General features: G+C 37.6%; 1 protein-coding gene across 1 annotated transcript in view; it reads right to left on the bottom strand.

Moving 5' to 3' along the window:
• The window catches only part of LOC128986419 (galectin-8-like), a 71,586-nt gene that overhangs the window by 38,557 nt on the left and 16,323 nt on the right, over positions 1-16,706 (bottom strand). The window contains exons 4-5 of the mRNA XM_054406786.1: positions 16,062-16,100; positions 12,569-12,622 (exon numbers count right to left, since the gene is read on the bottom strand). Of these exons, the coding sequence (XP_054262761.1) occupies positions 12,569-12,622; positions 16,062-16,100 (93 nt within the window). The remainder of the gene's footprint in view (positions 1-12,568; positions 12,623-16,061; positions 16,101-16,706) is intronic.

Here is a 16,706-nt window from a genome sequence, read left to right on the forward strand (position 1 = left end):
ACCACTTTATTACGGTGTTCATTCAGTATTTTAAAACGATGTACTGATGATCACTTGCCGTGATTTCTTTAATGACTCTCCTGTTAGAGATTCGAACTAGTAGTGATTCCGACGAGGAAGAGATATCCGGGATCGTATCTCTCATACCAGGGCCACGGAAAGTAGGCTTGTTGCCCTCGTTTAAGACGACAAAACTGGCCCTGGTGGCAAGGTCCAGGATGTATTTCCACCGGATGTTTGTAGTGGCTATTCCCCACTCTAAAAACCCTCACATTAAAATCACCAGCCACAACGAAATGTCCAACGGTGCCACGCTCACCATCCTCTAAGCGGTCAATCTTCAGACGGAATTCCCGAATGTGTGAATGGGACTGCATCCGTGATCTTACACTGGTGCGTCGGTACTAGAGTCGAGGAACCAGAAGTGTGGGTCCCTGTCACGGTACTGCTCGCTGATCAGAAGCGTGTCTACGCCAATCTCTTAGGCAAGCTAATCTAAAAGGGAGTCAGCCATCCTGGACATCTCAAGATTACCTTAAAGAATCCTCACATCCTATATTTAGCATTTTCAAGGTCGAATGCAGCCTTAAAAAAACTATATCACCTAGACCCAGGAATATGACTTAATGGGGCGTTCTGTTTTCCGACCTTGTTTTTTGCTCATTCGAGCTGCTACTAAATAATGTGTTTGGGGGGGTTAAGCTTTTACAAGCCATGTACGATATGTGTTTACCAGCAAATCTTGCGGCAAGTGACGGCCCGGAAACAGTCAGAAACGTGTATACTCTCGGGGACAATCCCCTACCCTAGTTCCCCGGGGCCCTACCTCCGTTTGCCTAGCACCGGATACCTTACATACCGGGGGTCGCCTGTTGCAATGCAGAGCCCGCCCTCTGCATCCATGCCACACTTCCTGATCATGAACCGAAGTGTTTATCTCCTCACGACCCCCTGAGAATACCCATCGGAGGTGCAGGGCACACATCAACTTCCAGGGACTCCCAGTGACAACGTCAGTCCACCCTTTTAGTCGCCTCTTACGACAAGTCCAGGAAGGATACGGACCTATTCCATACACCACGAAATTACACGGAGAACAGTATAACATTAACAACTTCGGGAGACCCTCTGACCTGTTGGCAAACGAAGGCTCACTCATGGAAAACGACCTTGCCTGGCTCAAACAAAATTCTGGTATCCTGGACGTAATTGTAGCGGCCTTTTGCTCGAAGACTCAACAACTCCGGACGAATAGAGCGTGTTGACCGAGGCAGGTTCTGTTTTGTGTTGATGTATTGGTAGACAACAAACTTATTTTGCAGGTTTTATTTCGAATTAGGGAAATTCTATTGATGAATCACTGCTTCTCAGTTTGTTGATCCAATATTGCCACATTCTCCACTTTTTGATTTGTTGAATTTGGCTCTGTCCAAGAAGGGAAATGTTGCGGAATTTCTCAGACAAGCACTTCAAAGGATGTGCTTTGTTCCTGGGAGGATGCGTGAGCACCTCAAAATGAAGACTTTTATATATATCGCAAGGGTTTCGTGAAAGCCCAGCTGCCTATTGCACGGAGATTCGCAGCACCAGTCGTGTGTCACGTCTGAACCCCAGGTCATTCTGGATGGTATAGCCTCTGAAAAGCGCTCCCACTTGGTATTGTGTGCCAAGCCTGACACTATTGCGGAGCTTGACCTGCTGGTTATCACCGCAAAAAATGTGCAGCTCCCATTGCACATCCTTATGCCTCCAGAAAGGAAAGCCTCGTCCGTCTATGAGCTCGAGTCTCTAGAGATTGTTTTTTGCATTGACAAGTATCCATGTTTCTCTGAACATGCTGAGTTTCTGCTTAAGACTGACCACGAGGCTCTTTCTTGGCTGCTGGCACACACTTGTCAAATGGGAAAGATAGGGCGTTGGGTTGTCAAAGTTTCCTGCCTTATAACTTAAGGTGCAGCATGTGCGGGGTATGCAGAACATCATCGATGCCTTGTATTGGATGTGTCAAGATACTACAACTCCTGGAGAAACCCCCAGCTGTGGTTGCTGTGCTGTTAGGCCTCTCGCCCACTATACGATTTCGGTCGTACGACACTGTGTCGTATGATATTCTTATCGTATGTGTGGTCCTCGCCCACTTTACGACACTTTGTCGGATAAATGGCCAGTTGCTCGGTAGCCCTGGAAGAGTGAGGTGTGGGTGTGTTGCGCAATATCTTAAAACAGTGGTTTTTTGTATCAAATAGTAAAACAATGATTCCGTTACGTGTTGTTGCAATGTGGCTTCTGTGGCGTAGATTAAGCGATAGTGGCCAATGTAGGCCTACAGCATTAAAGAAACATTTATTTTTATGTGCAAATTATTTTTTAAGTTAATGTATTTAAAGAAATTTTCAAATTATATTAGTCCATGCATTTTACAAGTTTTTAAATTTACCATAACTATCATATGGTAATGGGATAGTCTGGTAAAAAGTATGTATGTTAAAATTTTTTGGATTAGTTTTTAAATATTAATGATTTAATTTTATCAATATAATCTACAAAAAATTATATTTATAGGTTTTAGTGAAACTTTTTTACTCAATATAATTCATAAATAAGATTATACAATAATAAATAATAGTCAAACTCGAAAAAATAAATAGGAAGATCAAAATTACGCAAAATAGTGGTTGAAAAATAAAACCAAGTGATATATCAAACATTATAATAAAAAAGTATGAATGAATAGTAAAAAATATTTATTCACGATAAGAAATACGCAAAGTGATATAACAACTATAATAATGGCTAAGTATGAGTTAATTGCAAAAAGTATATATAAAGACTACTGGGGAGAACGCACGACATACGATAAAAATCGTATAGTGGGCGAGCGCCCATTTGATTGTGTACGCCACTGCGAGTAAAACAGTCGTACGACAGTCGTGTATCACAGTGGCAGTGAACGACTGCTTCACGACAGTTTGTCGTAGTCGTGAGATTATCGTACAGTGGGCGAGCTCTCATAAGATCCAATGGTTCACTGTGGAAATGTTGTCGTTCCGACACAGTGTCGTACGACCGAAATCGTATAGTGGGCGAGGGGCCTTAGAGTTTCCTCTGGCTTTTGGAGACATCGCTCCGCGCCAGCGTTCTGATCCTGAGCTTGGTCCAATCGTGCAAAACACCGAATCTGGAACCACAAATCCCCCGTACTCTCTCTCTCTCTCTCTAAGGTAGGACTCTGTTTCCGTCTCAGGTATGGAGGTGACACCAGCATTATTCTCCCTTGCGCATTGATTAGTATTTGATTTGCATATCATTTGATGTGCATATCAGCCTTGCTTACATTTAAGATTTTCTTCTGATTCCTAGCAGGCCGTCCCCTTGGGATGGTAGTGCATCACTGAATATTGTGTAAAAATGATTTTTTTGCCCAGAAACTGTAAAAAAGCCAAAGTTTAAAGCTCTATCATTTTTACTTTTTGAAATATTTAACCGTCCTGGAATTTTTTACCACCATGGATAAAGCATTTGCAATGAAAATGAATTGCCATTTAGTTTTGAATTTAAATTTTTCACTCGAGAGTACCAGAATAATTCTAAATGACTAAAAAACGTTTACATTAAATATTTTACGCTATTTTTGAACAAAACTTTAAGCAACTTACTCTGTTTGATAAGAGAAAATAAAGGGATACTTGGACATTGGTGTTATTATCGTGAATTGATCGTCAAAAGCCGATACTGATACCGATATCCGAAACGTCTGTGAAGATCACGCGATCTAAAATTATTGTTGTTTACGCGATCGGGAGTGATGACGATAACGATTCCGTGACCGCAGAAAAAGGTTAGAACTCTGTCGTCTCCTAAATGTTGAATCTATACTTATTTAATACGCAAGCAGGTATGTTGTGACAATTACTCCTCCGAAACTACTGAACCGATTGACATGTTTTTTGTGTCATTGGAAAGAGCGTAACGTGAAGTTGTGTAGGAAACTAACTTTCTTTTTAGGGAAATAATTAGAGAGTGAGGCAATGGGGCCCTTAAATGTTTCGTATTCCTCCATAAGATTAACATGGGAAGCAAATATTAAAACTCCAGCGGTTTTTTATAAGTTAAACGTGAGAAGAAGAACATATGTTAATTAGAAACAGTCAATAAGTTTGCTAATTTAACAGTTTGCTAGAAACATTTACTGACTTGGTTGAAAGGAAATATTTACTATTTAAATTTGTGTCTCGTAAATCTTTCAATGGGAACAAGCGAGAGAGTCTGGATAATTTGATATACTAAAAACAAAACCGAAATAACACTGTGCTGAATTTCTTAGTAATCATTAAAAGAGCCGATTTGTAAACTATGGAAACAGGAAAGTCATAGAACACCACCAAGGAGAAGACATAGAAATAATGTTTTCTTTTTTAGAATTTATAATCTTTATTATGGACAACGACAACCTTGTGTGGCTATGAGTAAGGCTATTTGTAGAAACACTAAAAAAACAAAATCATCTCTTGAAAAATCATAAGATACCATATTTACAAGGAATGTTGGTTATATCGATCTGTTATGTACATTTTGATTATATATATATAAAGCCAAAAGTACCCATGAACTTTTGAGAAAACTACAAGTCACACCCCCATAAACCATATACTTAAATATTCGTCATGACAAGAAACCTTGCGCAAAACTATCATAAATCCTATACTCTAATACGAGCAAGGTTTGCTTGTATGTATGCTTGCACCAAGATCTCGAAAATGGCTCCGACGATTTTCTTCAAATGTTGTAAATAGTTTATTTCTGGCCTAAAAACGAGTTTACTGCAGTTAGAACTGCCAACAAAAATCTAAATACGTAGAAAAATGAAACTGAAAATCACATTTTTTTTAACATTAGTCTTATGGGTTGCTAGGTAACCATGTTGGCTGAATTAAATAACAAGGAAAAAGTAAACAAAAAACTTGTAAGTTGTCTATCCACAGTATACTAGCAAAACAAAATACAGTACAAAAGGAAACATCAGTTGTTACCGGTACTATTAAGCAAAGATTATACTGATGATTACTCGATACATTGTAGTCAAGGGTAGCAGTGGGATCTGTTTATGACGATTAGATTACGGTATCTGCAATTTTTAAATGCTCTGGGAAGGGAAGGAAACAGGTCCGTGACGCAGGAAGTGATGAAGGAAGTAGTAAAGGCGAGCAGTCTGGAGTGTGGGAACTGTTTATGACGATTAGATTAAGGTATCTACAATCCTAAAATGCTATGGGAAGGGAGGGAAACAGGTCCGTGACGTAGGAAGTCATAAAGGAAGTAGTAAAGGCGAGCAGTCTGGAGTGTAGTAACTGTTTATGACGATTAGATTAAGGTATGTGCAATCAAAAAATGCTATAGGAAGGGAGGGAAACAGGTCCATGACGTAGGAAGTAATGAAGGAAGTAGTAAAGGTGAAGCGTCTGGAGTGTGGGAACTGTTTATGACGATTAGATTAAGATATCTGCAATCCTAAAATGCTATGGGAAGGGAGGGAAACAGGTCCGTGACGTAGAAAGTGGTGAAGGAAGTAGTAAAGGCGAGCAGTCTGGAGTGTGGGAACTGTTTATGACGATTAGATTAAGGTATCTACAATCCTAAAATGCTATGGGAAGGGAGGTAAACAGGTCTGTGATGTAGGAAGTGAGGAAGTAGTAAAAGCAAGCAGTCTGGAGTGTAGGAACTGTTTATGACGATTAGATTAAGATATCTGCAATCAAAAAATGCCATGGGAAGGGAGGGATACAGGACCGCGACGCAAGAAGTAGTGAAGGAAATAGTAAATGCGAGTAGTCTGGAGTGTAGGAACTGTTTATGACGATTAGATTAAGGTATCTACAATCCTAAAATGCTATGGGAAGGGAGGGAAACAGGTCCGTGACGTAGGGAGTCATGAAGGAAGTAGTAAAGGCGAGCAGTCTGGAGTGTAGTAACGGTTTATGACGATTAGATTAAGGTATCTGCAATCCAAAAATGCTAAGGGGAAGGGAGGGAAACAGGTCCATGACGTAGGAAGTGGTGAAGGAAGTAGTAAAGGTGAAGCGTCTGGAGTGTGGGAACTGTTTATGACGATTAGATTAAGGTATCTACAATCCTAAAATGCTATGGGAAGGGAGGGAAACCGGTCCGCGACGTAGGATGTGATGAAGGAAGTAATAAATGCGAGCAGTCCGGAGTGTGAGAACTGTTTATGATGTTTAGATTAAGGTATCTGCAATCCTAAAATGCTATAGGAAGGGAGGAAAAAAGGTCCGCGACATAGGAAGTGGTGAAGGAAGTAGTCAAGGCGAGCTGTCCGGAGTGTGGGAACTGTTTATGACGATTAGATTAAAGATATCTGCAATCCTAAAATGCTATGGGAAGGGAGGGAAACAGGTCCGTGACGTAGGAAGTGATGAAGGAAGTAGTAAAGGCGAGCAGTCTGGAGTGTGGGAACTGTTTATGACGATTAGATTAAGGTATCTACAATCCTAAAATGCTATGGGAAGGGAGGGAAACAGGTCCGTGACGTAGGAAGTCATAAAGGAAGTAGTAAAGGCGAGCAGTCTGGAGTGTAGTAACTGTTTATGACGATTAGATTAAGATATGTGCAATCAAAAAATGCTATAGGAAGGGAGGGAAACAGGTCCATGACGTAGGAATTAATGAAGGAAGTAGTAAAGGTGAAGCGTCTGGAGTGTGGGAACTGTTTATGACGATTAGATTAAGATATCTGCAATCCTAAAATGCTATGGGAAGGGAGGGAAACAGGTCCGTGACGTAGAAAGAGGTGAAGGAAGTAGTAAAGGCGAGCAGTCTGGAGTGTGGGAACTGTTTATGACGATTAGATGAAGGTATCTACAATCCTAAAATGCTATGGGAAGGGAGGTAAACAGGTCTGTGATGTAGGAAGTGAGGAAGTAGTAAAAGCAAGCAGTCTGGAGTGTAGGAACTGTTTATGACGATTAGATTAAGATATCTGCAATCAAAAAATGCCATGGGAAGGGAGGGATACAGGACCGCGACGCAAGAAGTAGTGAAGGAAATAGTAAATGCGAGTAGTCTGGAGTGTGGGAACTGTTTATGACGATTAGATTAAGGTATCTACAATCCTAAAATGCTATGGGAAGGGAGGGAAACAGGTCCGTGACGTAGGGAGTCATGAAGGAAGTAGTAAAGGCGAGCAGTCTGGAGTGTAGTAACGGTTTATGACGATTAGATTAAGGTATCTGCAATCCAAAAATGCTAAGGGGAAGGGAGGGAAACAGGTCCATGACGTAGGAAGTGGTGAAGGAAGTAGTAAAGGTGAAGCGTCTGGAGTGTGGGAACTGTTTATTACGATTAGATTAAGGTATCTACAATCCTAAAATGCTATGGGAAGGGAGGGAAACCGGTCCGCGACGTAGGATGTGATGAAGGAAGTAATAAATGCGAGCAGTCCGGAGTGTGAGAACTGTTTATGATGTTTAGATTAAGGTATCTGCAATCCTAAAATGCTATAGGAAGGGAGGAAAAAAGGTCCGCGACATAGGAAGTGGTGAAGGAAGTAGTCAAGGCGAGCTGTCCGGAGTGTGGGAACTGTTTATGACGATTAGATTAAAGATCTCTGCAATCCTAAAATGCTATGGGAAGGGAGGGAAACAGGTCTGAGACGTAGGAAGTGGCGAAGGAAGTAGTAAAGGTAAGCAGTCTGGAGTGTGGGAACTGTTTTTGACGTTTGATTAAGGTATCTGCAATCCTAAAATGCTATGGGAAGGGAGGAAAACAGGTCCGAGGCGTATGAAGTGGTGAAGGAAGTATTAAAGGAAAGCAGTCGGGAGAGTTGGAACTGGAAACCGTTTGTAGCAGTTATATTAATGCATCTGCAATACTGAAATGCTATGAGAAGGGAAGGAAACGTGTCCACGGCATAGGAAATGGTGAAAGAAGTAGTAAAGGCTAGCAGCGTTTCTGGCAATTATATTAATTTATCTATAATACTAAAATGGTATGGAAAGAGATGAAAACAGGTCCACAACGTAGGAAGTAGTAAAGTTTAGCATCGCCGAGTGTGGGAACCGTGTCTGGCAGTTAGATAAATGTATCTTACATCCTAAAATGCTATTAGAAGGGAAGGAAACAGGTCCTTGACGTAGGAAATGGTGAAGGAAGTAGTAAAGGTGAGCAGTGTGGAGTTTGGGAATGGATTAATCTATCTGCAATCCCAAACTGCTTTCAGAGTAAACTAATGATTTTCCCCGAGCAAGGCTCGGTTCCCAGGTACTTGCTCTATAATGTCGTAATTGCTTTCCAAAGGGTACTTTCCATATACCTAATGTTAAAAATACCTCAGCTGTACTTATTTGTATGGTATTCTTTCAATTTATTACCTTATTAAAATCAGGTGTGATTATTTTTTGGTAGCCTATGATTATTTATTTAGTTTAATCATTGGATATAACATATGGACCAACAAGATCCGGGTGACATTTAATTGCGAAGCATTAGTTTTGGCCTGAAACTGTCAGATACTGTATTTGCGAAGGAATAGTTTTGTCAGCATATCTGAAAGTATGCAAACCAACTGCTGTGCTTTATATAAGAAGGTTTTAACTGACTATGATAAGATCCCCGTGCGTAGAACGGGCACACAGCTAGTTTTATTAATATAGACAAAAAGAATTAAATATAGACCGTCAGCCGTGCTCCAGTTACCATGGTTACCATAGGTTCCGGCGCACACCGCTGTCTGTAGTTTACGTAGCGCGTACGCCGTAAACTACATGGCGCTCCAAGCGGTGTGCGCCAGAAGCTATGGTAACCGCAGCACAGCTGACGTGTTAATACTTATGAAGTCAAACGGGGAGAAGCCCGTGGGTAACAGCTAGTTTTCATAATCTTTGAGTCGAATCTTTTTAAATCATCAGAAATTATAACTGTTATTCGTAAAAAAAAAAATAAAAACTCCTGTAATACTTAGCAAATGCTCGAATTAGAGCAACAGGTACACTAGTTGTAAACATTACATCAGCTGTAATCTGATATATTAAAAGAATTTGATTTTTTCGGAGTTCGTTTGGCTCTTCCACCTGACCGATTTTCATGATTGAGGTCTCAAATTGAAGATATGCATGCATAGATTTGCCAACAAGCATCGGCATTATCTGTAGTCTCACTAGGTTTATACGTAAACGAAATTTGCCCCCCGTGTATTTCTCAAGGGAGTTAAATTTTTTTTTTCTTTTCAGAGTTCGTTTGGCTCTTCTACCCAACCGATTATCAAGATTTATGTATAAAATTGAAGGTATGCACGCACAGATTTGCCATCAAGCATCGGCATCTATTTATCTACAATCCCACCCGGCTTATATAGGGTGATTACCGAGAAACGCATGTTTTTCAAATAACTAGTATTCAGGCAATTCAAAGCAAAATATATATTTATGAGTGGAAAAACAGTGTACACAATATGCAATTTCAGAATAAAATTACTTACAATTTAGTGTTTAAAAATTACATATCTAAAGGTTGTCGCCTTCTGCTTTGATACAGTGTTGAAGGTGTTCCTTAATTACGGATTTTGCTAACATATCTCTAGGAATGGCGTTGATTTCCTGGCGAATAGCTTCTTTAAGTTTCTGTATTGTTTGTGGTTTGTTTATGTAAATTCTAGATTAAAAAAACCCATTGAAAGAAATCGGGAACTGCAAGATCCGGTGAGCGAGGAGGCCAAGTGGCATCACCAAAACATGGGATAACTCTTGTAGGGGATGTTCGAAGAAGGAATTCCATTCCAAGCAGAAGGCGACCATTTTAGAGATGTAATTTTTAAACACTAAATTGTAAGCAATTTTATTCTAAAATTGCATATTGTGTACAGTGTTTTTCCACTCGTAAATACAACTTTTTATCTGAATTGCCTGAATACTCGTTATTTGAAAAACATGCGTTTCTCGGTAATCACCCTATACGTAAACAAAATTTGCTCCACATGTATTTCTTATGGGATTTAATTTTTGTTACTCTTTTCCGAGTTTGTTTGGCTCTTCTGCCGGACCGATTTTCACGATTGAGGTATCAAATTGAATGTATGCACTTACAGATTTGCCATCAAGCATCGGCAAATATTTATCTACAATCCGACTTGGCTTATACGTAAACAAAATTTCCTCCCCGTTTATTTCTGATGGGAGTTAAATTTGGTTTCTCTTTTACGAGTTCATTTAGCTCTTCTACCCGAACGATTTCATGGTTGAAGTCTCAAATTGAAGATATGCACGCACAGGTTTCCCATGAAGCATCAGTTTATATCTATCTTTAATCCCACTCGGTTTATACGTAAACGAAATTTGCTCCCTATGCATTTTTTTAAATTGAAGATATGCATGCATAGATTTGCCAACAAGCATCGGCATTATCTGTAGTCTCACTAGGTTTATACGTAAACGAAATTTGCCCCCCCCCCATGTTAAGGGAGTTAAATTTGGTTTCTCTTTTCCGAATTAGTTTGGCTCATATACCCGACCGATGAGGTCTCTAATTGTAGACATGCACGCAACGTTTTCACATAAAGCATCAGCATATATTTACCTACTGTATTACCCGACCAAAAACCTAATTTGAATCTTTATTTAATTCTTACTTCAATTTAAGATATGGCGTACAGGGATATCTATTCTGACACATAGATAATATATTTCTCAGTTTGTTGAATATTAGAATAATTTGTTTATATTATTGAGCATTTTAGAGACTTATGTCCCTACAAGCCACTAGTCCTATATATTTTGGTCAAAACTTCAGTGAAATACCGACGTTTATTTAAGTTATTAGTTATTCAAATCGGACGAGTTTCAAGGGGGTAGCGGACTTTTATCCCCCTGGAATTTTACCCCCTGGGCAAACGTGACGTCACAAACCAGGGGGTGAAATTCCGGCCGCGAACTTTTGAGTTTCGCAACATCGGCTCGATGGATTAAACGCGGAATTAAACATATATTTTCACGGTTGTGAATTTAATCAGAACACATCAAATTATAAAAACCTAGAATGTACGGCCCGGATCTTTACCCCCGGAATTTTATCCCCCGGATTTTCCCCGGATTTTTACCCCCGGAATTTTACCCCCTGGCCAAATATATAAATTAGTGAGAATGATTAATTATCTTCATTCAGTTTTAATTTATTAGTAAACTTTTTATTATTAAGTAGCCTATCTAAATTTATTAACATTAACTAATCGGACAGTTTTTTAATTTTAATTTTGTGATTCGAGTATCAGGATTCGATCTTTGAAGCCAACTGTTGGTTAGCATGATCAAAATAAAACAACAAATTCTGTTTACTTATTTGTGATTACAAAATAAATAAATAAAGATAGGCTACTAAATAATGAAATGTTTAAAATTAATTAAAAACAGAAATAAGAAAATCAATCATTCAATTTCTAAAATCGGCCAGGGGGTAAAGTTCCGGGGGTAGAATTCGGGGGGGTAAAAATCCGGCAAACAACAAGCATAAAGGTGTTTCAAGCAAACACAAGGTGAACAACAAACATACAAATTATTTTAGTAACGTTTTCTATGATTACAAATCAGTAGCTCCAGTATTGTTCATGTTTTTATCAATGTTTTAGACTTAAAGTAATCAGTAAGTTATATGCTTTAATTTGAGCTATTGATCGTTTGAATCAGTTAAGTTCAAGATACTCAATCACAAATAATAAATTTGATTAATTCTCGGATATTTGATTTATTTTAACGCTGCGAAGCAGCATGGGGCCTCTAGTATATATAAAATAAAAATAAAAATAATTAATAAGTCCATACTAACAGAAACAATAAGATATAACACACGACCACGTTTGAATGTCAGAAATTTTGCTCCATCACGGAAGACAGCTTTAAAATAATCAGAGTTTTCCCACGATCACAGAGGACAATTATGATGTTTTAGTTACCGCGGGGACCTAATCAAAATGTTGCCACGATTGAAGAAACCGAAGACCATGGCTGCACAACTGCGGGAAACAATCATATTTTTGTATCGATCACGGAAGACGATAATGATTATTCCGTTACGTCAGAGATAATCAGAAGTTTGACTTGACCGCAGGTGACGATAGTGATGTCTACATGACCACAGGAGAAATTTAGAATTTAGCACGCATTGTGGAAGACAACGATGGTGTTTCAGTGATTGCAAGTATATTCAGGATTAGGCCGTGACAGAGGGAGACAAAACCTAGTTATGTCCGAGGGAAATATTTATGATTTTGCAACGACGCGAAAGACGATGATTGTGGGAAAATTTAGATTTTTTTAGACGATGATAACGTTTCCATAAACGCTGGAGACGATGATGTCTTCACGTACGCAGGAGGAAATGGTTGCTATCGCGGGAGATCATGAGGATGTTTTCGTTTCCACTGAGCGGTATTCAGCAGTTTACTGTGACCGCGGAAGACAGTGAATGGGTTTCCGTGATTTATGAAGACATTCACGGGTTAGCAGGGATCGTGGAAGATTATGAATATGATTGTCTCCACGACTCTGGGAGATGATCAGCATATTACCTTATCGGAGACTCGGACGGAGTCGGGTTCGAGCTCCAACATACCTCCTTCTGCCTGAAATTCAAATATATTCCATAAAATAATAACCAGGTTAATATTGTTTTTTTTTTACAATAGAAAAATATAGCCCTGCTTTTTAACCTAGCCTGAAAGTAGACAATTTGTTTTTATACATATTTCAATCCAAAACATAATACAAATATAGATCAAATATTGTAAAATTATATTTGTAAAACCTTTAACACAATTGCTTACAAAATTCTCAGAGTAGCTTCTAGGACATCCACTTCTTTATGTGTCTTAAATAGGATTTTAGGTATTTTCGTAACCATCCGTAAAATGAGTTAAGGCATAAAGAGCTTAAGGTATCACATTTCATTAAACTAGCCATGGATTTTGACTTAAGCACTTGTGTGCACACAACCACACAGAGACATCATACCAGCCCCTCTGTATGACTATTCTTCCCTGTTGTTTATTCTTCTCTGAAATATTTTTAGCTACTCTAGTTCACATATTGTGGAACGAACTATGCGTACCTAACCCATTCTTAAGATCTCTCGTAACTTAAAGCCTCACAAAAGGTTCGAAGGAAAATCTTTCCCTTTTTGAACTCCACAGCACCGTATCAACTTCAAACTAATTTGCCCCCTCCATTTGATCTCGAACAAATCAGTTTCACACCGGCGTAGCCAGACGTCTGCAGACGTATTCGGTGTATTAATACGTCGCCCGTGCACTGTTCACACCGCAGCTACGTCTGACGGCTACGTAGCCGGTGAGCCGGCTGTTGTTTGTTTTATTTTATTATTTTATATTTGCTAATTTTATTGTTTACTTTTATTAGCGTTTAATGAATATCAGTTAAGATTGCCACGGTTCAATTGCAGCTTTTATAGTACCATGTTAAAAGTATGTTGATAAATGTGTTAATGTTGACAAAAATGTTTCACTCTAATTTTAGGTCGTATATAGTAGACTATAAGATTCGCGCTACATCATAATATAAAATAAAATATTACCTGAAAACATGCAATAATTTTGCTCATCCAAGGATTACATAATAAAATATTCTATGGTGTAAGTAAGACGTAGGTATATGTCTAGAAATAATACATTAATGTTTCATAAATATCAGCCAGTTATTGGACTTGGAGAACATTTGAGGCAGTGTTAACCATTTGAGGCAGTGTTAACCATTTCATCTCAGAGTATTTTAGAGATGATTTAAGAAACCTGTAGCCTGCCGGAAGTATGTAAATAGTTGTAAATATTGTTTTTCTTTAATTAGTAATCGTGTAAAGTGACGCTGTCAATCCCACATTGTGGGTAAAAGACGAAGAAGGAGGTATTAAGCCCACTATATGATCCATAATAAACCATATTAAGAGAGACCACTTTTTTGATAAGGAAATTTACAAGCAAAATGTTAGTGGACGCTAGGTAGGCCTACTCGTATGATGAAGTGTTATTCTATTGATCATATAACGTTTTCTTAAGGTTGTTATGTCTAATTTGAATGTGATAGATTCATTTGATTTAATGATATTTTAAGTGATAGTGAATTTTTGTGTTATAGTCCAAAATTTCCCGCTTATAAATTAATTATGAGGTGGAGGGAGGGTAGCGGTGACAGCCAAGTGTGCTAGTGCGCATGCGCGTATTCGGCGATGCGAGCTACGCGTAGCTAGCCGGCGTAGCGGCAGCGCCGTAGCTTCCGTAGCTCACGTATTAATACGCCGGTGTGAACACTCTCTATAAATAACATTAAGAGCTACGTCAGCTACGTATTTCGAAAAAGTATTAATACGTCAGGCTACGCCGGTGTGAACAGTCCTTTACAATACTAGATTAAATTTGGGAGGGTCTCCTATCTGACTTCCACAATTTCTGTATTTGGTCATTAGAGCGTTGTCCTACAAAAATTAGCTGATATAGTTGTCCACAATTACAAAAAAAAGATAAACAAACGTTTTGTTGAACTTAGTTCTAACATAATTATTTAGTCACAGTTCTATCTTTTGTTAGAACAAGTTTGGGTTTTTTATAACAATAATTAATAACCTTAGAGCAAACAAAAGCTAGAAATTTGTATAGAAAGTTTTAACTAATACTAACAAAAGTTAACATCAAATTCAACTTTGTTGAACTTTTTTCTTCATTTTGTACAACCTTCATATTACATCCCACATTCTTTTCATAGTACGTTCATCGCTTTTAATACTAACATTTATTTGGAATTATTGGATATATACAGGGTGTCCATAAAAAACGTTTCAGGACTTTGGGAAATGAATCCCCATACTAAAAGGAAGAAAAAATTTTATGGGAAGGTATGTCCGAAAATCCATATTTACCCAGATATCCGCCATTTTGTTTTTTATACAAAAATATTTTTATCTGTGAAGTTTTTTATTCGATGATTATGAAACATGGTAAACATGTTACCATACACAAGACCTATAATAGAAAAAATAATAAAGTTGTTCCGATTGTAAATTTCAAAATGGCGGCCGTTTGAATTTTTCTAACTTAAATAACTCGAAAACGGCTAATTCTATGAGAAAATGTTAATAATACTTTTTTTTAGCATTTTTAATCTCCTATAAAACGGTACCAAGATCAAAAAGATCGGACAAAAGATAACTGAAATATACCGGTTTTTGTGTAAGAATAAGGCAAAAATTAAGGGTTCCCCGACTAATTTGCCTTATTTTTACACAAAAATCGGTATATTTCAGTTATCTTTTGTCCGATTTTTTTGATCTTGGTATCGTTTGATAGGAGATTAAAAATGCTAAAAAAAAGTATTCTTGACATTTTTTCATAGAATTAGCCGTTTTCGAGTTATTTAAGTTAGAAAAATTCAAACGGCCGCCATTTTGAAATTTACAATCGGAACAACTTTATTATTTTTTCTATTATAGGTCTTGTGTATGGTAACATGTTTACGAAGTTTCATAATCATCGGATAAAAAACTTCACAGATAAAAATATTTTTGTATAAAAAACAAAATGGCGGATATCTGGGTAAATATGGATTTTCGGACATACCTTCCCATAAACTTTTTTCTTCCTTTTAGTATGAGGATTCATTTCCCAAAGTCCTGAAACGTTTTTTATGGACACCCTGTATATTCTATAAATCAGCAGAGTTTTACTTGAAACAGAATGCAGTGAAATGGCATTCCAAAATACCTTTAAATGTACGATTTTTAAGCTTGAGAGTCAATTATTACAATAAATATACTACAAACTAAACAAGGGATACTGTTTTACTGCTTTTTGTTTTGAAATTTAGCCACCAAAACTGTCAAGTGAATGATTTAAAGAGAAAAAGGTACTAAATATGGTAACTTAGTTGTAAAAATATTTGTGAGAATAGTATAGAAAAAAGTTGTGTTAAGGATAATGTATTCTTAAAATCTGTTAGTTACGTAGACTTTTTTATTTCCCCTTTAAACTTACAAGAGACATTTGACTTGATACTTACTTGATATCTAGACCACTTAGTTTGCCGTGGAGCCAAAGCCTTTAAACAAACAAATGGTTGTTAACAATTGTAAAAAACTGGAAATTATGGTAAAATATCAATGTATTAATTTAACATTTTGTGTAAGATCCTAATCCAGTTCTTCAATGAAGATATTTCATGAAATGTGCAGGTAAAATATCAATGTATTAATTTAACATTTTGTGTAAGATCCTAATCCAGTTCTTCAATGAAGATATTTCATGAAATGTGCAACTGAGAATGACACACATATTGTTTTATTGTATAAAAATATTTCTTAAAAAAAGTGTCATTCTCAGATGACATGTTTTTTGTGTCATTGGAAAGAGCGTAACGTGAAGTTGTGTAGGAAACTAACTTTCTTTTTAGGGAAATAATTAGAGAGTGAGGCAATGGGGCCCTTAAATGTTTCGTATTCCTCCATAAGATTAACATGGGAAGCAAATATTAAAACTCCAGCGGTTTTTTATAAATTAAACGTGAGAAGAAGAACATATGTTAATTAGAAACAGTCAATAAGTTTGCTAATTTAACAGTTTGCTAGAAACATTAAAAAAAAAATTTACACCAATTGTTGTGTTTTTACCACTTAAATATTTATGAAGTAAAAAGCTAGATTTTAAA

The sequence above is a fragment of the Macrosteles quadrilineatus genome, unplaced genomic scaffold (assembly GCF_028750875.1).
Source record: "Macrosteles quadrilineatus isolate MER2022 unplaced genomic scaffold, UCM_ALF_1.0 Scaffold_2__2_contigs__length_208266976, whole genome shotgun sequence".
Lineage (NCBI taxonomy): Eukaryota > Metazoa > Arthropoda > Insecta > Hemiptera > Cicadellidae > Macrosteles > Macrosteles quadrilineatus.